General features: G+C 42.7%; 1 protein-coding gene across 6 annotated transcripts in view; it reads left to right on the top strand.

Annotated features, from left to right (window-relative positions):
* btk (Bruton agammaglobulinemia tyrosine kinase) overlaps positions 1-7,998 on the top strand; it is a 210,830-nt gene extending 202,832 nt beyond the window's left edge. For all 6 annotated transcript variants that reach the window (XM_060927617.1, XM_060927615.1, XM_060927613.1 and 3 more), the window contains 8 exons: positions 3,552-3,679; positions 3,771-3,845; positions 3,992-4,163; positions 6,430-6,646; positions 6,744-6,808; positions 6,924-7,042; positions 7,128-7,285; positions 7,395-7,998. In XM_060927617.1, the coding sequence (XP_060783600.1) occupies positions 3,552-3,679; positions 3,771-3,845; positions 3,992-4,163; positions 6,430-6,646; positions 6,744-6,808; positions 6,924-7,042; positions 7,128-7,285; positions 7,395-7,466 (1,006 nt within the window). In that variant the 3' untranslated portion in view covers positions 7,467-7,998. The remainder of the gene's footprint in view (positions 1-3,551; positions 3,680-3,770; positions 3,846-3,991; positions 4,164-6,429; positions 6,647-6,743; positions 6,809-6,923; positions 7,043-7,127; positions 7,286-7,394) is intronic.
* The last annotated feature ends 16,831 nt before the right edge of the window (positions 7,999-24,829 follow it).

Here is a 24,829-nt window from a genome sequence, read left to right as displayed (position 1 = left end):
GCTGTATCTGGAACAGGTGCATTAATCTCAAAGCCTGGGAAAGCAATACAGAAGAATGCAACAGTTTTATGATTTTAGTGGGTCACCACCTTGATGTAGTGATTGCAAGCAAAATATACATATGCAGCCAAATATCAATTATTTACTTTAAAACTTTGTTCCAATTCTTTTGCTTCCAAAAAAAGATGGGTGGTCAGCTACTAAAGGGGCCATGTTCTATTCATCTTTTGATCTCAAACCCAAATGGCATCAGTGTATAGCAAAACAAAAGCACTGACTTTTGCTGATCCAATTCAAATATCTCAATTATGGTTCAAATATCTTGTGTCAGGGCGCAGGCGCTTACGGATACAATTGCAGGGGAGAGTGGTTACAGTGCAAACTGCAAACAGAGCCAAGTCAGAGAACAGGAATTGTAGTCAGAAAATGGGCGGAGGTCAATCGATCAGCAAACAGAGTAACGTAGGGCAGAAGAGAAGATGAAATCAGGAACAAGCATAAACAGAGGTTGTAACTAGAAGTCAGGCAGAAATCAAACAGCTTGGTAAAGTCAGGTACAGGACTCAAAACAATACTTCACACTGAATGTGTGTTTGAGCAGGGTTTAATAGGCAGAGTGATTGCAGGTGAATTGGTGACAGGTGATGTAATTAGTAATGTGGTGACGGGGGGGCTAGCTTTTGAATGAATGAATGAATGAATGAATGAATGAACCCTTTATTGTCACTAGGTCACAAGTACCAGCGAAATTAGCCATCAACCCGTCCGTACATATACACATACATACAATTGACAGAAGGGGAGTAGACAGGACAGGAAGACAGGAATGAAAAGAAAAAATACAGAGTAACATGAGAAGAGGGGAGGAGAAAAAAAGCAACCCCCACACTATGCTCCTGTGAGGAGTACAGTGTGGGAACATTAAAAAAACACCTCAGCACATAAGCACAAAATAGCACAAGTACACTTTACAACATGAAAACTCGGGACTTGAGGGGGGAGGGGGTGGAGGTAGAGGTAACCCAGCGCAAGCAAGCAGCTGTCCGTTCCTGCAGCCATGACGGTGCTGGTCGCGCACCCGCTTGTCACACTGGGGGTAAAAACGGTGACCGTGGGAAGTGGGGGAAGGAATGCAAGAGCGTCTCACTGCAGTGATCTTCAGGGGGAGTTGTTGTTCCAGCAACGGCCTTGACCGAGGCCAGTGCTGTCTGAGGGAGCTGAAAGCAGATAAGATTGGGATTGTTTGGTCTTGGGGCGAGTAGACGCTTTCTTTTACAGGACTGCTCTGTTTGTCCATTCTGGTCTCCGAATCGATCCATTTCCTTTGCAAAGCCAAAAGCTTCTCCATGATGTTATCCATGTTGCGGTTCAAGTTCTGAATAGCCACAGTTTGAGTGCCGACTGCTCTGCCCACTGCTTCAATCATGTCGGACAGCTTTATGGGGCTTTGGACAGCTGTCACTGTTTCCTGATTTCCTTGAAAAACCAGGGCAATGCCTAATCCAATCAGCAAAAGACCTGTAATCATGGTTCTGAATAGGTAGATGTCTTCAATGTCCTCCACAGAAAGAACCGCCAGGCACATGACCCGCCACTTCTCCCACACATCCATCATGTAGCCAGCTGCGAACATTCTGGCAGGACAGGCCGGTTCCCCCGAACCCAGGCTTCTTGTCGAGAAAATTGTCAATTGTGTTAAGAGACCAATTTATCAATTCCATGATTTTTTAGTTTGGAGAGCAGTGCAGTGAGAGTCTCTCAAAAGTATAGACAGTAGACAGACGAGACAAGAGGAGCAAAGCAGGGAAGATAAGGGAGAGGAGAGGCCGAGAAATGCGACCGCCTTCCATGAGAGCATGGAGAGAAAAAAATCTATTCATAATCTATTATGTTTATGTCTATTATTCGTAATCTATTATATAATCTATTCATGGTTTTGTTTTTAAACATGAATAGATTATATTTAACTGATCAAATTTATTTAACCTTCATGAATAAATATGAGAGAGCCAAATTTCCATCCTGAACAAATAAACACATTTTATACAGGCTACATATTATATACATATTAAGCAAGCACTGAAAAACTGACTACTTAAATGAATAAAGTTGCCTCTTGTGTGTTTTAGTGTTGATATGATTTCAGAAAACTATTACCCAACTGAAGCACTAATGAGCTAATAAAGATCCATGTCTGAGCATTCAAATTCAGATTTACAAATTCCATTTTAAAACTAAACCCCATTTCCTATGTTTTTTTTTTAATAAAGTTCAGGTCCAAAGAGTTTTTCCTTGCCACCATCACCTTCTGGCTTGCTCATTAGGGATACATTTTATAAATTAATTTTTGTAAAATTTACATCAGGAATTTTTTTTCAAGTGGCTTTGTGACAATGTTTGTTATTAAAAGCACTATACAAATAAAATTGAATTGAATTCAGACATATGCAATTGCAATCATCAACTTTAATTGGCAATTTTTATTGTTACTGCTTATACTAGTGTGCACAATTTTACACATACTCTAACCAGACATGTTTGATAGCTCAGATACACCAAATATTAGTAAATTAGGAAATTGCCATTAGAATTTAAGTAATTTGACTGTTCAAAACTTTCATAAGGGCCATTGTGTTGAAATAAATCTATAGTGTCCCCATATGTTTCAGCTCAAAATATTCTAATTGCATATGTTATTATGGTGGTGCAGTGGTTAACACTGTCACCTCACAGCAAGAAGGTCCTGGGGTCAAGCCCAGTGGCCGATGGGGGCCTTTCTGTGTGGAGTTTGCATGTTTTCCCCGTGTCTACATGGGTTTTCTCAGGGTGCTCCGGTTTCCCCCATAGTCCAAAGATGGGCAGGTTGAATTAATTGGTGGCTCTAAATTGACCGAGAGTGTGCATTGTTGTTTGTCTCTATGTGTCAGCCCTGTTATGATCTGGCGACTTGGCCAGTGTGTACCCTGCCTCTCGCACATAGTCAGCTGGGATAGGCTCCAGCTTGCCTGCGACCCTGCACAGGATAAGCGGTCATGGATAATGGATGGATAGATATGTTATGTTCATCTCATCTCATTATCTCTAGCCACTTTATCCTGTTCTACAGGGTCGCAGGCAAGCTGGAGCCTATCCCAGCTGACTATGGGCGAAAGGCGGGGTACACCCTGGACAACTCGCCAGGTCATCACAGGGCCGACACATAGACACAGACAACCATTCACACCTACGGTCAATTTAGAGTCACCAGTTAACCTAACCTGCATGTCTTTGGACTGTGGGGGAAACCGGAGCACCCGGAGGAAACCCACGCGGACACAGGGAGAACATGCAAACTCCACACAGAAAGGCCCTCGCCGGCCACGGGGCTCGAACCCGGACCTTCTTGCTGTGAGGTGACAGCGCTAACCACTACACCACCGTGCCACCCCATGCTATGTTCATATATTAATCAATTTGCCCATTTTAATTACATAATAATGCATAAGGTTGGACAACTAATCCAATTTCTCTAAAGTAGCCTGAGTGCAATAGAATTTCTGGTCTGTCTTCAGAGAAATGGTTGGCAGCTGCCGACACTACAACATATTAACCACTCAACAAGGACAGTTTTACCTGGCAGAGAAGCATTATTTTGATAATATTCCAGACCTCATCAATTACCACCAGCACAATGCTGCAGGTAAATCCCCTGATCATGCTACTCTAATACAAAAGTTGTCTTCTAAATGACTAATATTTGAACTCTTGTTTGATTTCTGCTGTGACTTCAGGACTGGTGAGCAGACTAAAATACATTGTGTCAAATCAAGGTCAGAACGCTCCATCCACTGCTGGTCTGGGTTATGGTGAGTGCATTTTAACTGTAATAAACAGCACATAAATAATAAAATTCAGCTCTTTTTTGTGGGTTTACCATCCCTGCTTTTTTAAAGCTTTTATTAAATGTTTAAATTCTAAGAGGTTGAGAAACTGTTTCCTTTATTTTCTTTAGGAGTCTGGGAGATTGACCCCCGCCAACTCACTTTTATTAAAGAATTAGGTAGTGGACAATTTGGGGTCGTTAAATATGGAAAGTGGCAGGGTAGGCATGATGTAGCCATCAAAATGATCAAAGAGGGTTCAATGTCAGAGGATGATTTCATCGAAGAGGCTAAAGTCATGATGTGAGTCAATTTAAATTCTCAAATGTATTTATTAGTAGAATATACACTCACTGAGTACTTTATTAGGAACACTACACTAATACTGGGTAGGGCCTCCCTTGGCTCTCAAAACAATCTCAATTCTTTGTGGCATAGATTACACAACATGTTGGAAACATTCATTTGGTATTCTGGTCCATGTTGACATGAGTACATCACGTAATTCCTGCAGATTTTTCAGGTGCACTTTCATACTTCAAATCTTCCAGTCTACCACATCTCAGAGGTGTTCTACTGGATTCAGATCCAGTGACTGTGAAAGCCACTGAAGAACACCAAAATCATTGACACTGAAACCAATTTGAGATGACTTTTGCCTTGTGATAATACCGTGTGTATAATTATGCTGGAAGTGATCAGCAACAATATTCAAATAGGCTGTGGGATTCAAGCAGAGGTGGAAAAACCCGGGTGCAGAAAGTAAAAACCCTGCCACATTTTTGCTCCAGCCAATTCAATGAACCAGCTGATCCTAATTACCACATCCCCTAAGCCAGGTTGATGAGCTAATTGGTGAAATCACTTGTGTTGAGAGCACAGGCAGAAGGAAAACCTAAGCAGGACTTTTACTTTGTCAATCCAGTTTTTCCACCTCTGGATTCAAGCGATGATTGATTTGGTATTAACAGGCCCAGTGTGGCCCAGGAAAACATTTTTCACACCATTACACAAGGCAGGTGGCACGGTGGTGTAGTAGTTAGTACTGTCACCTCACAGCAAGAAGGTTCTGCGTTCAAGCCCAGTGGCCGACAGGGGCCTTTTGGTGTGGAGTTTGCATGTTCTCCCCATGTCTGCATGGGTTTCCCCCACAGTCCAAAGACATGCAGGTTAGGCTAATTGGTGGCTCTAAATTGACCACAGGTTTGTGAATGGTTGTTTGTCTCTATGTGTTAGCCCTGCGATGACCTGGCGACTTGTCCAGGGTGTACCCCACCTCTCGCCCATAGTCAGCTAGGATAGGCTCCAGCTTGCCTGCAACCCTACACAGGATAAGTGGTTACGGATAATGGATGGAGTTAGTGTAGCCTTTCTGTCAGCTTAAACCAGACTGCCTATTCTCTGTTGACCTCTCTCATCAACAAAACTTTTCTATCCACAGAACTGCCACTCACTAGATGTTACACTATTCTAAGTAAACTCAAGTGAAAATCAAGCCAATTTATTTGTATAGCTGCTTTGTAATAATTTCCATTTTTACAAATGGACATTATTACAAAGCAGTTTTACAGAAAAATAAATATTTTAAAACATATGAACTAATACATGTATCCCTAATGAGCAAGCCTGAGGCAACAGTGGCAAGGAAAAACTCCCTGAAATGACATGAAGAAGAAACCTTGAGAAGAACCAGACTCAAAAGAGAACCCATCTTCATTTGGACGATTACAGATAGTGTGATTATAAAATAACTCTTTTCTACAAGTGTGTCCTATATAGTCAAAAAGTGTGTAACCAGGAAATTCATTATAGTTTTGCTGAGGTTATCAACTGTTCACTGATGGTGATTTGAGTGCGAGACTGTTCCTGACAACTGCAGTCCTAAAGTTATCATGGCAATTGTAATCTTAAGCCATTGTCGCAAAGCTAAGTGTCCATCTTCTAAGTGTATTTTTAGAATGTCCATATGGGGCCATCCTCCACAGGAGCAAAGCGATGAGATCCTCAACCAGAAGTAGAGCATCAAGATGGATCAGGCAGGACTGAAGAGCAGGAGAGGCCAGCATCACTGGTATCTCAGGATTGACATGTAACTTGACAGAGAGAGAGAGAGAGAGAGAGAGAGAGAGAGAGAGGTGAAAAAACAACCCACAGATTGTTAAGTATGCCCATTGTCACCTAATGGTTAAGAACAGTATAGAGTATCGTGTGCTGAGTGCAAGCACGGACTCCAAGACTAACTATGACAGCATGAAAAAAGGAAGAGCCAGAAGACATGAGGGCATCCCAGGTGATCAGCAGTTACAGAAGCACTCAAACCAGCCAGTCATAGTGCCACACTGAAAATGTCTGGGATCACATTATCCAAAACTTCTGGCCTGTATCTAGCTGATTTTATGCTGCATGATTGTCATTGCTGTCACATGATCGGCTGATTAGATAATTGCATTTATGACTAGGTGTACAGGTGTTCCTAATAAAGTCCTTAGTGAATGTAATGAACAATGTATATATACACACACACACACCCTCCATTTTTTTATAAAACCTCTGTTCTTTATAAAATTAGGAAACTTCATCATGAAAATCTAGTTCAGCTGTATGGTGTTTGCACAAAACAAAGACCTATTTACATAGTAACGGAGTTTCTTCCAAATGGATGCCTACTGACCTACCTTCGGGAGTCCCTGCGACACCCCTCTACTGTTCAGCTCCTTGAGATGTGTAAAGATGTGAGCGAAGGAATGGCCTACCTAGAATCCCAACAGTATATTCACAGAGACCTTGTGCGTTTTACCACAAAAAACACAGCAAAATAAAAAAAAAAGATATAAAATGTCAACTATGATATGAAAACTGTTAATTGTAGATATATCTTTTTAGGCTGCCAGAAATTGTTTAGTGGATTCAAATGGGACTGTTAAAGTGACCGATTTTGGACTGTCACGGTAAAAAACAAAAAACACATTCACATTTAACTATCATTAGACTCCAAAGTACTTTTAAACTTTTCATAAACTCTTTAGGCTTCACCTGATAAGAATACACTTTCTCTTAATATAGGTATGTGCTTAATGATGAATATACTAGCTCTGTTGGCGCACAGTTCCCTGTACGTTGGTCACCTCCTGAAGTACTCCTTTACCACAAATTCAGCAGCAAGTCAGATATCTGGGCATTTGGTTAGTATGTCATGCTATTAATCTACATTTGCTATTCTGAATGAACGGCATTATTAAGAAAAATAATACAAGTATATTTCCACAGGTATTTTAATGTGGGAAGTCTACACACTAGGTAGAATGCCATATGAACGTCTGAATAATCCTGAGATAGTGCATGAAGTTACTGCTGGCTACAGACTGTATCGTCCTCAGATGGCCAATGACACAATATACTCCATAATGACCAAATGCTGGCATGAGGTACAGACTGGACTGTCTTGAAACAATGGGGGTATCCTGGTTGATGTACATCTATAAAAATCAAAGGAATTGTCTGGTGACTGATCCAAGCTTTTCTTTCTCATTTCAGAAAGCAGAGGAGCGTCCCACATTTCAGGATCTTGTGATGGTCATTCAGGATTTGCTTGACAATCTGCACTAGACCACAGACCTAGTAACAATAAATGCCTGATGTGAAGGGTAGCTCTGCAAAAGAAATAAAGATTTGGTCCTGAACAGCAGCTACATTTACGATTAGTAACCATAAAGAGATTATTTAAGATTTTGTGTAACTTTCTATATGAATGCTTTTCATATTATGTTTCTGCTTTTTGCCATCTCAAATTGTAATGTTTACTGTGTACATTTCTCCTCAGATTCCAAAAGTCAGTTATCAAATCCAGATATTACATAACTGCACCTACAAATTCAAAATTAATTTAATTTTGATTGCTTTGCACTGCATGAAGAGAGCTGAATATGAAACTGTAAACTCCAACTTAAACAGCTAAAATATGGAGGTATCATGGAACTTGATGCCCTGAAAGGTTTAATTCCATCAGTTCATAAAGATCCAAAAAAAAGTGTATCATGAATGAATATTTGACTGGACCATGCAGTAGGAGCCTGCAAACTAAAGTCATAAATGAAATTCCAATGTAGTCATAAAATACTAATAAATAAAATGAAAATCATTTTAATGTTCACATCTGTAATGAATTGTCAGTATAGTCATTTATTGGACAATTTTTGTTTTATGTAACTGATTACTTGGGGATGATAGTTGAAGGAAATCTTTGTGGTATAAAGGCAAGTAGAGTTCTGTCAACTGATTTGCCAGCACAATGGAGTGGCAGCTGGTCATGATATTAGACTGGAAGGATAATATATCTACCAATAGTTTGACAGTTTTACTATTAGTCCTGAGCAAAGCATTATACAGTGCCTTCCACAATTATTGGCAACTCTTGTAAAGATTAGTAAAAAGAGTATCAGGGTGCAGGCACTTATTGGATGCAGACGCAGGGGACAGCGGGTGCATTGCAAACTGGAAACCAAATCCAAGACATAATCTGTGTAGCGTAGTCAGGGCAGGCTAAGGTCAGTTGATGTGCAAACAGACCCCATCTATCAATTTCAAAAAATCCTCAATTCTTGTTCGCAGACAAGGCGGACAAGAATTAAAGATTTTTTTAAATTGATAGATGGGATCGTCTTCTGGGTTCCAAGGTAGTGTAGGTTTACTGGCGGGTGAGCTGGTGGCTAGTGGGCCTTGGACTGCTGGTTTGAGGCAGGATACATGGAATGTTGGTGAGGTGTAGCAATGTAGTGGAAGTTCCAGCTTGTAGGAGACTTCATTAATCTGGTTCTGTATCTTGAATGGGCCTATGTAGCGGGCTTGTAGTTTGCAGCATGTGCTGGTTTGAGGCAGATCCCTGGTGGATACCCATACGCAGTCACCAGGAGAATGCACTGGTGTTTCTCCCCTATGGTTGTCTGTGTATCGTTTGTATCTGCTGGCTACTTCCTCCAGGTGTTGATGAACTCCCTCCCAAACCTGTTCACTTCTCTTGAACCATGAGTCATTGGCTGGGATTTGGGTCAAGGAATCATCCCACAGGAACAGTGGAGGTTGGTATCTGAGAAATGCACTGGAATGGAGTGAGCTGGGTGGTTGAGTGTTTGATGGAGTTCTGGGCATATTCTGCCCAAGGGAGAAACTGGGACCAGTCCTATAGATTCTCCATAGAAAATACTTGTAGGAAACATCCGATTTCCTGGTTAGCCTGCTCTACTTGCCCATTAGACTGCCAATGATATCCTGAGGTTAGACTTACTGAAACCCCAGTTTGTTCATGAAATTGGCCCAGACCCACGACGTGAACTGAGGACTTCAGTCACTCACTATATCCTCTGGAATGCCATAGTACCTGAAGATGAAGGAAAAGAGGAGTTCGGCGGTTTTGAGTGCTGCAGGCAACCCAGGCAGGGGCATGAGTTTCAGTGCCCTGGAAAATCGATCAATGACTACCATAATAACGGTGTTGTTCTGTGACTTCAGGTCATCTTTGATAAAGTCTATAGCTAAGTGTGACCAAGGGAGCAGTCTGGATACCTTCACTTGAGCACAATTCATGAGGAAATGAATTGGTTGACTTCCGTTAGCATGTTCTTCCACCAATACTTGTTTCTGAAGAGTTGGTAAGTTCTCTGACTGCTTGGATGTCTGGTTGCAGGAGATGACTCGGCCCAAGTGATGAGCTGCCCTCGGAAACATGGTGGTACATACATAAGGTCAGGAGGACAGGAGTCTGGTTTGTTGTGTGGCTGTGCCTGGGCTATGGCTTTGTCAGTTTCCCAGGAGATAGAATTCATGAAGCAGTAGGGGGGTAACATGGGAATGGGTTCACTGCCAGAGCTGGTTGTGGTGTGTAGTCTGGAGAGTGCATCAGCCTTGGTGTTCTTGGAAACAGGACGGTAAGAAATGGTAAAATGGAATTGGGTAAAAAACACAGCCCATCATGCTTGCCAGGGGTTCAGTCACTTGGTTGTTTTAAGGTATTCTCAATTTTTGTGGTCTGTGAAAATGATAATTGGATGAGCAGCACCCTCTAACCAATGTCTCCATTCTTCTAGAGCAACCTTTATGGCAAGAAGCTCTTGGTTACCTATATCATAGTTTTGTTCAGTCTGGGAAAATTTGTTTTTTTTGAGAAAGGCGCGATGGGGTGCAATTTTGGCCTTTCCCCTAGGTGTTGTGACACAACCCCTCCCACTCCTATTTCAGATGCATCTACTTCCACTATGAAAAGTTGTGTGGGATTGGGGTGTCTGAGGATGGGTGCTGAAGTAAACGCAGCCTTGAGACATTCAAAGGCATCCCCTGCAGCAGGGATCAATAAGAGGCATTTGCTTCCCTTCTTCAGCAGTGAAGTGAGAAGAGCTGCAATGGTGCTAAAACCCCTGATCAATCAACAGTAGAAATTGGCAAATCTGAGGAAACATTGAAGTTCCTTTATAATGCTGGGTCTGGGTCAGGAGGTAACTGCTGATAGCTTGCTAGCATCCACACTTACTCCACTGGCACTGATAATGTACCCAAGGAACGAGATTTGGGTCACATGGAATTCACATTTTTCTGCTTTTACATAGAGCTGGTGTTCTAAGAGTCAGGTGAGCACAAGGGTAACGTGTTGGTGATGCATGGCCTCATCAGGGGAGTCAATCAAAATATCAATATACGCAATGACATTTCGTCCTAATGTCACATAGGACATCATTTATCAGGTGCTGAAGACGCTAGGCATGCAAGACAGGCCATATGGCATCACGCAGTACTCAAAGTGCCCAGAGGTGGTGCTCAAGGCCGTCTTCCACTTGTCACCTTCTTTGATATGAACCAAATCGTATGTGCTTATGTAGGTAACACAGTCCGTCTAAGAACTACAACTCCCATCACCAGCTTCCGCGTTGACCTACGTCATGCCTGGGCGGGATCACCTACGTCACATCCTCTGTGAAGCCATAAGTAACTGAACACGTTTCCGCTCTCTCTTTTCCGTCTGGACCAGCTGTCTGCAGGCACAAAGAGATTCGCTCGCCCGAGCAAGCCAGATAAAGACGTCTTTTTGTCAAGAATCAGAGTTTCACGCTTTTCTTTTACTTACCTTTGGCCATGGTAAACTCTAGAATCGTGCGATTTTGACTCAGATTGAATATAACCGGTTTAATTTGTTCCTTATAAGTACGTACAACTGCAGCCCAAGCAGTTAATTTAAAGTTAGAAGCGACCGGATCCTTCTAATTAAAGTGCTGTGCACATTGTCTGATCAGAGACTTCTTTTCATCACGAGCGACCATGCGTCGGACCAAGAAATTCTCTGCGCTTCACGGAGGCCTTCACAATGGTAAAACTCCAAAAGTCTCGGAACATCTTCTCATAACCCTCCGATAGAGGCGAGATACTGAAGTAAGATTGGCATTTTGGGGCAAATCAGTCTTAGGAATTAGCTTATGAAGTAGTGTGAATTTAAACTCAGGAACTGTTTAAGTGTGCACACTGATTTTTGTGTTCCATAATTGTTCTATGTTCTCTCAGTCGTTTGTTTAATAGATAAGGTTTTGCATGCTCTCTTTTCCTTTCTAACACTTTAATTTCATTATTACACATATTTTGACCTCATCAAGATTTCAGTGGATTTAGTAGTGTTATAAGCTAGTGGAGTTAGCTACCAAGGCTAATCTTTGTCTCCACACGTGGCCACAGGCCTCACAAACACATCTTAGCTAGCAACCAAAGCTAACTCTTTTGTTCTACTTAGAAACACGTGGTCACCTCTCCCACATGGTGACCCCCACACCTCAGATAACACACACACACACACACACACACCTCAGATAAGATTCCAGTCACTCTCACACATCACTCTCTCACACACACACACACACACACACACACTGTTTGCTGAAGATTTCAACTGCTATTATTCATTTTTTTATCTTTGTTATAATAAATTCAATTAATTATTGAGACTGTGTGTTTATTTGTTGTACCGATATTTTTGAAGTACCCAATCTCAAAGAATTCCAACGTGCATATGAGTTGTGTAATACGGTAAGTGATCATAATAATTTGGAATATACCATAATTTAGCTGTTTGGTAATTTATTATTAAGCACCAAAATTAATGGTATTATTTAATGAGACTGATTTAATATTTAATGAGATTGATCTAATGATTTAATGAGACTGATTTAATGAGATTGATCACTTAATTACAAATTGCACCTACATTAAATTGGTGCCCTATGTGAGGAGATTGGTGTTGACTTCTTGAATATTGTTGCAATAACAGATAAACTATCAGTTTGATTCAGCAGTTGCCAAAGTATATCCCCAGGTGTGTTAGATGGTTAACAGTAGCGTGATAACCATATCACAAATACTAATAACCTATTCATAACTTAGGATAAGAGATAGTATTGTCAAACAAAACAAACTTTATTGATTAATTAATTACATAGTTAATATTAATTAATAAAAATTAATTAATAAATTAACTCATTGATTAATTAATTATCCAATATCCAACCTAAGCAAAATGGCATCCCCTCGTGTCTCAGAAATTGAAGACAACACTCAAGACGTGTCTCTCTTTGACGTCATCGCAGACCTCATTCACTGCTCTGCCTCCGAAAAGGCAAACATTAGGAACACGAGTAAGAGTGAATGCCAAAACAACATAGATAACTCGAACAAACATATGAGAGATCCAAAAGGAACAACTATTAGTGTCCAAGCGGCACTAGGTAAGCTATTCCTGTCATACTTCCGAGATACTGATTCAGAAATCAGACGCCTCCGTGGAGAGGTTGAAAGGCTGACCACCAGCAACGCCGAGCTGGCAGCCAATAACAATAATTTACATAGGGAGCGTGAGCTCTTGAAAACCTCCCTTGATGATTGCACCGAAAGGCTAGAGAAAGCCGAAAAGGCTGCCAAGAGGGCTGCCGAGGAGCAGACCCCCCAAGAAGGGCGTGAGGGGCGTGAAAGACCCCCAACAATACGCCGAAGCTCAGAGCGGGAGGAGGCATCCGAACCGGACACCGTAGATTACCTGGTCGAGGACCAGACACCCCGCCAAACTCCATCAACTCGCTACACGACTTTGTTGTTTAGCCAGGGTGGAGTCGTACTGTGCTCATCCCGAGCCCAGGACCATAGCACACCCAGGTCAGTGTGCTACAGTATCCCTGATCCATCTTCGGATGAATCAGGCTATGAATCTAGTGTGAAACGGGAGCAATACCAGAGTAGCTTCGATAGTGAGTACTCAGGAAAGCCAAGAAGGCTGCACAAGGACGTGCACCAAACTCTTCGCTTACGGCAAATTGACCTACTTGCCAACAATGTTGAGCGATTCGATCCTGAAAATAAAAGAACAAATGTGAATGATTATTTGCGAGAAATTGACCGATGCCTGATGGACCTGCCGAAAGCCACAACACGAGAGAAACTTAAACTGATCTGGAAGACCTCCAGTAGCAGCTTTCGTGCCTTTTTAGAGACTCTACCCCCAAACGTTCGCGATAGTTATTCGAAACTTCGCAATTACATGAGGGAAGAATATGCGCCGTACACGGATGAGACCTCCGCGACATTGTGTGCTATACAAATCAAACAAAAACGGTCTGAGGCGCCTCGTGAATATTATAGATGGCTACGTACTGCCTATTTCCAGGGTAGCAGGCTTGGAAGAAGATAGAGGCTTCAAATCCCTCTTCTTACATAACCTCCACCCAAGCATGCGGACTCAAGTCGCACTGACGTGTCAACAGGGTTTCCACTCGATGAGGGGAAATTAGGCAACTAGCCCAAATGACCTGGGAGACCATTGTCAAAACCACAGACAGAAACAATGATGAACCCAGAGTCCTTAGTCTCCAGGGTGCAGACGGGCCCCCGCTAGCCTTAGAAGGAGGTGAAGCTCCAAAAGGGGGACCCCCCCGGAGAAATCCCGGTCCGAACCGCCCCTTGCCGAGCCATCACCAGGGTGAGTGGAAGAATCGGCAAGGTAAGGCCAGGAGGGACCGAGGGCGAGGCCACAGTGACCATGGCAACCGCCCATCATGTGAAAAGGGTCGTAGGGAACAAGGCGGTTGGCAGCAAGACCGTCATCCCCGCTCTGGCCAGAAATGGCAGGAGCGTTCCAACCGTAGCTCTAAACGTAGGGGTAGAGATGACCGACACAGTGACTCAGACCAACCTGGTGAGTTCCGCTCAGAGCTGGATTCTTTAAAAGCCCAGTTGGCTGAGATTAAAGGACTGTTACAGCAGAGGTCAGACCCCTCAACAGATAAATAGAAGTGAGCGTAAAAGGGAAAAAGGGCTACTACGACCGAAAAGCCTCCATCACGAATATCAAATAGGCGACAAAGTCCTATATTTCAACTTTACCAAGCCGGTAGAAGTCTCAAAAAGTTCCTACCACCCTGGTCGGGACCTTTCGATCGTAGGAAAACTGTCCCCCATCGTGTATCGCATTAGGACACCCAGGTCTAATCAAACGCCCTCATATCGATTTCCATAACAATCAAATCAAGCCTTTTGAACAGTCCTCACTCCAAAAGGGGGGGACGATAGTTAGGCCCATCCTGTCCACCTACCTTGTACGCCTCACTCACCCATAAGCGTACACTGACATTCCCAGTCACATTCACCAACCCAATATCTTTCCAGAAGATTAGGTTTACCAACCCAAACACTAATACTTCTTTTCTTCCTTCATTTCTTCTCTTTTCTTGTTTTTTTTATGCGTAGGGAATGAAATATACATGTTTCATGTTTAATGTTTCTTTATAGATGTGGTTTTGACCTAGTTAGATAGAGTGATTATATGCCCAAAATGCCTATAGCCTAATTATATGCCCAAATGCCTCTGCCTCCAACTGTCTTACTGGAACTCATGAGTGTACACAGTTTTCACAGGATACCATGGACTGTACAGAGCAAGGCTGCCTCAAGGACTATGGACATGTGGACTGTACGGTACTGTGCTCTCAGTGCTATGACTCCATCATACCCCCGAGACCAAAAGGGGGAATGTAGGTAACACAGTCCGTCTAAGAACTACAACTCCCATCACCAGCTTCCGCGTTGACCTACGTCACGCCTGGGCGGGATCACCTACGTCACATCCTCTGTGAAGCCATAAGTAACTGAACACGTTTCCGCTCTCTCTTTTCCGTCTGGACCAGCTGTCTGCAGGCACAAAGAGATTCGCTCGCCCGAGCAAGCCAGATAAAGACGTCTTTTTGTCAAGAATCAGAGTTTCACGCTTTTCTTTTACTTACCTTTGGCCACAGTAAAATCTAGAATCGCGCGATTTTGACTCAGATTGAATATAACCAGTTTCATTTGTTCCTTATAAGTACGTACGACTGCAGCCCAAGCAGTTAATTTAAAGTTAGAAGCGACCGGATCCTTCTAATTAAAGTGCTGTGCACATTGTCTGATCAGAGACTTCTTTTCATCACGAGCGACCACGCGTCGGACCAAGAAATTCTCTGCACTTCACGGAGGCCTTCACAACGGTGAAACTCCAAAAGTCTCGGAACATCTTCTCATAACCCTCCGATAGAGGCGAGATACTGAAGTAAGATTGGCATTTTGGGGCAAATCAGTCTTAGGAATTAGCTTATGAAGTAGTGTGAATTTAAACTCAGGAACTGTTTAAGTGTGCACACTGATTTTTGTGTTCCATAATTGTTCTATGTTCTCTCAGTCGTTTGTTTAATAGATAAGGTTTTGCATGCTCTTTTTTCCTTTCTAACACTTTAATTTCATTATTACACATATTTTGACCTCATCAAGATTTCAGTGGATTTAGTAGTGTTATAAGCTAGTGGAGTTAGCTACCAAGGCTAATCTTTGTCTCCACACATGGCCACAGGCCTCACAAACACATCTTAGCTAGCAACCAAAGCTAACTCTTTTGTTCTACTTAGAAACACGTGGTCACCTCTCTCACGTGGTGACCCCCACACCTCAGATAACACACACACACACATACACACACACATACCTCAGATAAGATTCCAATCACTCTCACACATCACTCTCACACACACACACACACACACACACACACACACACACACACACTGTTTGCTGAAGATTTCAACTGCTATTATTCATTTTTTTATCTTTGTTATAATAAATTCAATTAATTATTGAGACAGTGTGTGTTTATTTGTTGTACCGATATTTTTGAAGTACCCAATCTCAAAGAATTCCAACGTGCATATGAGTTGTGTAATACGGTAAGTGATCATAATAATTTGGAATATACCATAATTTAGCTGTTTGGTAATTTATTATTAAGCACCAAAATTAATGGTATTATTTAATGAGACTGATTTAATATTTAATGAGATTGATCTAATGATTTAATGAGACTGATTTAATGAGATTGATCACTTAATTACAAATTGCACCTACATTAAATTGGTGCCCTATGTGAGGAGATTGGTGTTGACTTCTTGAATATTGTTGCAATAACAGATAAACTATCAGTTTGATTCAGCAGTTGCCAAAGTATATCCCCAGGTGTGTTAGATGGTTAACAGTAGCGTGATAACCATATCACAAATACTAATAACCTATTCATAACTTAGGATAAGAGATAGTATTGTCAAACAAAACAAACTTTATTGATTAATTAATTACATAGTTAATATTAATTAATAAAAATTAATTAATAAATTAACTCATTGATTAATTAATTATCCAATATCCAACCTAAGCAAAATGGCATCCCCTCGTGTCTCAGAAATTGAAGACAACACTCAAGACGTGTCTCTCTTTGACGTCATCGCAGACCTCATTCACTGCTCTGCCTCCGAAAAGGCAAACATTAGGAACACGAGTAAGAGTGAATGCCAAAACAACATAGATAACTCGAACAAACATATGAGAGATCCAAAAGGAACAACTATTAGTGTCCAAGCGGCACTAGGTAAGCTATTCCTGTCATACTTCCGAGATACTGATTCAGAAATCAGACGCCTCCGTGGAGAGGTTGAAAGGCTGACCACCAGCAACGCCGAGCTGGCAGCCAATAACAATAATTTACATAGGGAGCGTGAGCTCTTGAAAACCTCCCTTGATGATTGCACCGAAAGGCTAGAGAAAGCCGAAAAGGCTGCCAAGAGGGCTGCCGAGGAGCAGACCCCCCAAGAAGGGCGTGAGGGGCGTGAAAGACCCCCAACAATACGCCGAAGCTCAGAGCGGGAGGAGGCATCCGAACCGGACACCGTAGATTACCTGGTCGAGGACCAGACACCCCGCCAAACTCCATCAACTCGCTACACGACTTTGTTGTTTAGCCAGGGTGGAGTCGTACTGTGCTCATCCCGAGCCCAGGACCATAGCACACCCAGGTCAGTGTGCTACAGTATCCCTGATCCATCTTCGGATGAATCAGGCTATGAATCTAGTGTGAAACGGGAGCAATACCAGAGTAGCTTCGATAGTGAGTACTCAGGAAAGCCAAGAAGGCTGCACAAGGACGTGCACCAAACTCTTCGCTTACGGCAAATTGACCTACTTGCCAACAATGTTGAGCGATTCGATCCTGAAAATAAAAGAACAAATGTGAATGATTATTTGCGAGAAATTGACCGATGCCTGATGGACCTGCCGAAAGCCACAACACGAGAGAAACTTAAACTGATCTGGAAGACCTCCAGTAGCAGCTTTCGTGCCTTTTTAGAGACTCTACCCCCAAACGTTCGCGATAGTTATTCGAAACTTCGCAATTACATGAGGGAAGAATATGCGCCGTACACGGATGAGACCTCCGCGACATTGTGTGCTATACAAATCAAACAAAAACGGTCTGAGGCGCCTCGTGAATATTATAGATGGCTACGTACTGCCTATTTCCAGGGTAGCAGGCTTGGAAGAAGATAGAGGCTTCAAATCCCTCTTCTTACATAACCTCCACCCAAGCATGCGGACTCAAGTCGCACTGACGTGTCAACAGGGTTTCCACTCGATGAGGGAAATTAGGCAACTAGCCCAAATGACCTGGGAGACCATTGTCAAAACCACAGACAGAAACAATGATGAACCCAGAGTCCTTAGTCTCCAGGGTGCAGACGGGCCCCCGCTAGCCTTAGAAGGAGGTGAAGCTCCAAAAGGGGGACCCCCCCGGAGAAATCCCGGTCCGAACCGCCCCTTGCCGAGCCATCACCAGGGTGAGTGGAAGAATCGGCAAGGTAAGGCCAGGAGGGACCGAGGGCGAGGCCACAGTGACCATGGCAACCGCCCATCATGTGAAAAGGGTCGTAGGGAACAAGGCGGTTGGCAGCAAGACCGTCATCCCCGCTCTGGCCAGAAATGGCAGGAGCGTTCCAACCGTAGCTCTAAACGTAGGGGTAGAGATGACCGACACAGTGACTCAGACCAACCTGGTGAGTTCCGCTCAGAGCTGGATTCTTTAAAAGCCCAGTTGGCTGAGATTAAAGGACTGTTACAGCAGAGGTCAGACCCCTCAACAGATAAATAGAAGTGAGCGTAAAAGGGAAAAAGGGCTACTACGACCGAAAAGCCTCCATCACGAATATCAAATAGGCGACAAAGTCCTATATTTCAACTTTACCAAGCCGGTAGAAGTCTCAAAAAGTTCCTACCACCCTGGTCGGGACCTTTCGATCGTAGGAAAACTGTCCCCCATCGTGTATCGCATTAGGACACCCAGGTCTAATCAAACGCCCTCATATCGATTTCCATAACAATCAAATCAAGCCTTTTGAACAGTCCTCACTCCAAAAGGGGGGGACGATAGTTAGGCCCATCCTGTCCACCTACCTTGTACGCCTCACTCACCCATAAGCGTACACTGACATTCCCAGTCACATTCACCAACCCAATATCTTTCCAGAAGATTAGGTTTACCAACCCAAACACTAATACTTCTTTTCTTCCTTCATTTCTTCTCTTTTCTTGTTTTTTTATGCGTAGGGAATGAAATATACATGTTTCATGTTTAATGTTTCTTTATAGATGTGGTTTTGACCTAGTTAGATAGAGTGATTATATGCCCAAAATGCCTATAGCCTAATTATATGGCCAAATGCCTCTGCCTCCAACTGTCTTACTGGAACTCATGAGTGTACACAGTTTTCACAGGATACCATGGACTGTACAGAGCAAGGCTGCCTCAAGGACTATGGACATTTGGACTGTACGGTACTGTGCTCTCAGTGCTATGACTCCATCATACCCCCGAGACCAAAAGGGGGAATGTAGGTAACACAGTCCGTCTAAGAACTACAACTCCCATCACCAGCTTCCGCGTTGACCTACGTCACGCCTGGGCGGGATCACCTACGTCACATCCTCTGTGAAGCCATAAGTAACTGAACACGTTTCCGCTCTCTCTTTTCCGTCTGGACCAGCTGTCTGCAGGCACAAAGAGATTCGCTCGCCCGAGCAAGCCAGATAAAGACGTCTTTTTGTCAAGAATCAGAGTTTCACGCTTTTCTTTTACTTACCTTTGGCCACAGTAAAATCTAGAATCGCGCGATTTTGACTCAGATTGAATATAACCAGTTTCATTTGTTCCTTATAAGTACGTACGACTGCAGCCCAAGCAGTTAATTTAAAGTTAGAAGCGACCGGATCCTTCTAATTAAAGTGCTGTGCACATTGTCTGATCAGAGACTTCTTTTCATCACGAGCGACCACGCGTCGGACCAAGAAATTCTCTGCACTTCACGGAGGCCTTCACAACGGTGAAACTCCAAAAGTCTCGGAACATCTTCTCATAACCCTCCGATAGAGGCGAGATACTGAAGTAAGATTGGCATTTTGGGGCAAATCAGTCTTAGGAATTAGCTTATGAAGTAGTGTGAATTTAAACTCAGGAACTGTTTAAGTGTGCACACTGATTTTTGTGTTCCATAATTGTTCTATGTTCTCTCAGTCGTTTGTTTAATAGATAAGGTTTTGCATGCTCTTTTTTCCTTTCTAACACTTTAATTTCATTATTACACATATTTTGACCTCATCAAGATTTCAGTGGATTTAGTAGTGTTATAAGCTAGTGGAGTTAGCTACCAAGGCTAATCTTTGTCTCCACACATGGCCACAGGCCTCACAAACACATCTTAGCTAGCAACCAAAGCTAACTCTTTTGTTCTACTTAGAAACACGTGGTCACCTCTCTCACGTGGTGACCCCCACACCTCAGATAACACACACACACACACACACACACACACATACACACACACATACCTCAGATAAGATTCCAATCACTCTCACACATCACTCTCACACACACACACACACACACACACACACACACACACACTGTTTGCTGAAGATTTCAACTGCTATTATTCATTTTTTTATCTTTGTTATAATAAATTCAATTAATTATTGAGACTGTGTGTGTTTATTTGTTGTACCGATATTTTTGAAGTACCCAATCTCAAAGAATTCCAACGTGCATATGAGTTGTGTAATACGGTAAGTGATCATAATAATTTGGAATATACCATAATTTAGCTGTTTGGTAATTTATTATTAAGCATCAAAATTAATGGTATTATTTAATGAGACTGATTTAATATTTAATGAGATTGATCTAATGATTTAATGAGACTGATTTAATGAGATCGATCACTTAATTGCAAATTGCACCTACACTTGTAAGGTCTGGGCGGCACGGTGGTGTAGTGGTTAGCGCTGTCGCCTCACAGCAAGAAGGTCCTGGGTTCGAGCCCCAGGGCTGGCGAGGGCCTTTCTGTGTGGAGTTTGCATGTTCTCCCCGTGTCCGCGTGGGTTTCCTCCGGGTGCTCCGGTTTCCCCCACAGTCCAAAGACATGCAGGTTAGGTTACCTGGTGACTCTAAATTGACCGTAGGTGTGAATGTGAGTGTGAATGGTTGTCTGTGTCTATGTGTCAGCCCTGTGATGACCTGGCAACTTGTCCAGGGTGTACCCCGCCTTTCGCCCGTAGTCAGCTGGGATAGGCTCCAGCTTGCCTGCGACACCGTAAAAGGATAAAGCGGCTAGAGATAATGAGATGAGATGAGAGACTTGTAAGGTCGAATTTTGTGAAGATACAGGCCTCCCTAAGTTGTTCTAATGCTGACGGTACAAATGGAAGTGGACATGGGTGCTTGACTGTGATTTGATTCAACCCCCTATAGTCAATACAGGGGTGCAACCCCCCCACATACAAAGAAGCCGGCAGAGGCTGGAGACGTGGATGGACATATAGACCCTTGTTTCAGAGACTCCTGAACATATTCTTCCATGGCCCTTTGTTCTGCAATGGAAAGATTCTGTTGTGTGGAGGGTCATGCCCAGGAGGAGGTCAATGGCACAGTCATATGGATGGTGCAGGTGGAGGCTGCTGGCTTTGCCTTTGCTAAACACTTCCTTGAGTGGGTGATAACAGGCAGATACATGCTCAATGCCTTCCACCTCAGAACTTTCCACAGAAGTAGAAGCTAGGGTGATTCGCAGAAGCTGTAGACATTCATGAAAGCATGTGAGAGACTACTGGAGAATTTCGTGATGCTGCCAGGAGATAAGTGGGTCATGGTGTTGCAGCCAAGGGAAGCCTAGTATTATTATTTGGCAAGCAGTGTTTGCGACAAATAGAAAAATGTGTTCCATGTGTAGGGCTCCCACCTGAATGATGATTGGGGTGGTGTAGTCGGTGATGAGCCCCTTGCCAATGGGCCCGCCATCAATGGCTTTCAAGCTTACTGGGTGTGGAAGTCTTTCAGTAGGCACGCTGAGGTTCTGGACGACTTCGTGGCTGATGAAGCTGCCCTCAGTCCCAGAGTCTATGAGGGCAGAAAGAACATATGTTGAGTCTGGAAGTTTCAGTAATATTTGAATTTTTAAAATAGGTTGTACAGAACATATTTCGGGACTCACCAGGCTGGAGAGTTGCCCGGGGGGGTATATCTACTTTCTTAGCCAGATGGACTGGGCACTGAGCTATGAGATGACCTTGCTCACCACAATAGAAACAGACCCCCCCCTTCTTCTTTCTCTCTCCGATCAGGGCATTTGGGCATTGGATACTTCCATAGGTGGGGGTTCTTGTGTGATGGCTAGCGAGACCGGTGCACATTTCAAGGAGGGTCAATTTTGGAGCAAATGATCAAGTTTAATGGCTAGAGAGTCCAGTGACAAATGTTCATCCTGGCATGCGAGCTCAGTGAGAACATTGGGGTTCAAACCCTGGCAAAATATAGCCTTGAGTGCCAATTCGTTCTATCCGCTTCTTGCCACTAGCATATGGAATTCTAAGGCAAATTTTGCCGCTCTTCTCTTTCCTTGCCTTATTGAGTAATTGGGTACCCACTTCGGCACCCTTGCATTGATGATCGAACACTCTCTTGAATAGTTCAACAAAATGGTCATATGATGTCGTGTGTTCACTGCCACACTCCCATACAGCATTAGCATGTCTTTACCCATAAGAAGGGTTATGAACTGAGTGATCTTCTGATCCTCTCTGACGCCTGAGAGCAATGAGAAGTACAAGGAACATTGAAAAAGGAAACCTTTACATTCTGATATTTCCCCAGAGAACCTTTCTGACCAAGGAACCATTGAAGTGACACTGGTTGATGATGCACGACATGTTAGGAGGACCTGCAAAACAACAGCCATTAGTTTTGACATACAAGTGTTAGGTTCACTTAACATATAAAGTATTCTGTCAGGGTGCAGGCACTTACTGGATGCAGACACAGGGTAAAGTGGGTGCATCGCAAACTGGAAACCAAATCCAAGACATAATCCATGTAGCAGAGTCAGGGGCAGGCTAAGGTCAGTCAATGTGCAAACAGAGTAATGGAGACTAAACGAGATCAAGGTCGGGAACAACGGCGCAATAAGGTCAGCGTCACAGGAAACTGCCAACAAGAGGAAAGGCTTGGTAAAGTCAGGTCAGAACACTGAGCAATACTTCACATTGTCAGTTTATTTGAGTCTTATATAGGAGTGTAGGTGATTAGGAAACAGGTGAGGTGTGTCAATATTCCGGGTAGGAGGGGTGCTGGGGTGTTGTAGTCCAGTGCGGCCATGTTTGGATGCTGCTCTGAACTTGTGCTTTTTGTGCGATTACTGACAGTTGTCTTCTTTTTAAAGTACATTCTTTTCTGAATTGACTTCCTTTTAAAAGTAGTCTGTTTAAAGTTGACTTCTTTTTAAAAGTTTTTTTAGATTGATTCTTTTTATTTAAATGTTAACTTATTTTTTTTAAGTTGACAACTTTGAGTTTTTATTAAAGTTCAAGTCAAGTTTATTTGTATCGCGCTTTTAACAATAGACATTGTCGCAAAGCAGCTTTAGAGAAAATTAAAGACTTTAAACATGAAATAATCTTATCCCTAATTTATCCCCAATGAGCAAGCCTGTGGTGATGGTGGCAAGGAAAAACTCCCTCAGACAACATGAGGAAGAAACCTGGAGAGGAACCAGACTCAAAAGGGAACCCATCCTCATTTGGGTGATAACAAACAATGTAATTATAAATAAATCACTTCTATAACTGTGTCCTATATAGGCACAAAGTATAACTGAAACCAGGAAATTCATTATAGGTTTTAGCATGAAGTCTGTTTTGTTGATGTTATAAACTGTTCATTGATGGAGACTTGAGTGCAAAACTGTTCATGACAACTGCAGTCTTAAAGTTAATGAGTCAACTGAAGTCCTCAGACATAAATTTATTACTGTAAGTATCCAGAGGCATCTTCCAAGTGCGACTTTTGACTGTCCGTATGGGGCCGTCCTCCACAGGAGCAATGTGATGAGACTCCAGCCAGATGTAGGGCATCAGGATGGACATAAGGGTGACAGACATAAGGGTGCCCTGGGACATAAAGCAGCTAGCCATTACACCATCAAAAAGTCCAAGTGAGTGGGGGGGCTGACAGCATCCATACATGCCAGTTTACCAAAACAATCTATGCCTGAGGACTCTCCAGATCTACTCCTTTACCTAATAAAGCTATTAACAAAAGGCTTGACTAAACAGATATGTTTTCAGCCTAGACTTAAACACTGAGACTGTGTCTGAGTCCTGAACACTACTTGGAAGGCTGTTCCATAACTGTGGGGCTTTGTAAGAAAAGGCTCTGCCCCCGATGTAGCCTTCACTATATGAGGTACAAGAAGATAGTCTGCACCTTTTGATCCAAGTAGGCATGGTGGGTCATAAAGGACCAGAAGTTCACTCAGGTACTGTGGCGCAAGACCATTCAGTGCTTTAAAGGCAAACAGTAGTATTTTGTAATCGATATGTAATTTGATTGGGAGCCAATGCAGTGTGGATAAGATGGGGTGATGTGGTCATATCTTCTAGTTCTAGTAAGGACTCTTACTGCTGCATTTTGAACTAACTGGAGCTTATTTATGCATTTATTGGAACATCCAGACAGTAAGACTTTACAATAATCCAACCTAGAGGTAATAAAAGCATGAACTAGTTTTTCTGAATCATGTACTGACATTATATTTCTTATCTTAGCAATATTGATGAAATGAAAGAAAGTTATCTACAACCCCGATTCCAAAAAAGTTGGGACAAAGTACAAATTGTAAATAAAAATGGAATGCAATGATGTGGAAGTTTCAAAATTCCATATTTTATTCAGAATAGAACATAGATGACATATCAAATGTTTAAACTGAGAAAATGTATCATTTAAAGAGAAAGGTTAGGTGATTTTAAATTTCATGACAACACCACATCTCAAAAAAGTTGGGACAAGGCCATGTTTACCACTGTGAGACATCCCCTTTTCTCTTTACAACAGTCTGTAAACGTCTGGGGACTGAGGAGACAAGTTGCTCAAGTTTAGGGATAGGAATGTTAACCCATTCTTGTCTAATGTAGGATTCTAGTTGCTCAACTGTCTTAGGTCTTTTTTGTCGTATCTTCCGTTTTATGATGCGCCAAATGTTTTCTATGGGTGAAAGATC

This window comes from Neoarius graeffei, chromosome 8 (assembly GCF_027579695.1).
Source record: "Neoarius graeffei isolate fNeoGra1 chromosome 8, fNeoGra1.pri, whole genome shotgun sequence".
Classification (NCBI taxonomy): domain Eukaryota; kingdom Metazoa; phylum Chordata; class Actinopteri; order Siluriformes; family Ariidae; genus Neoarius; species Neoarius graeffei.
Note: the sequence above shows the minus strand (reverse complement) of the source record. Positions and strands in the feature narration are given on the sequence as shown.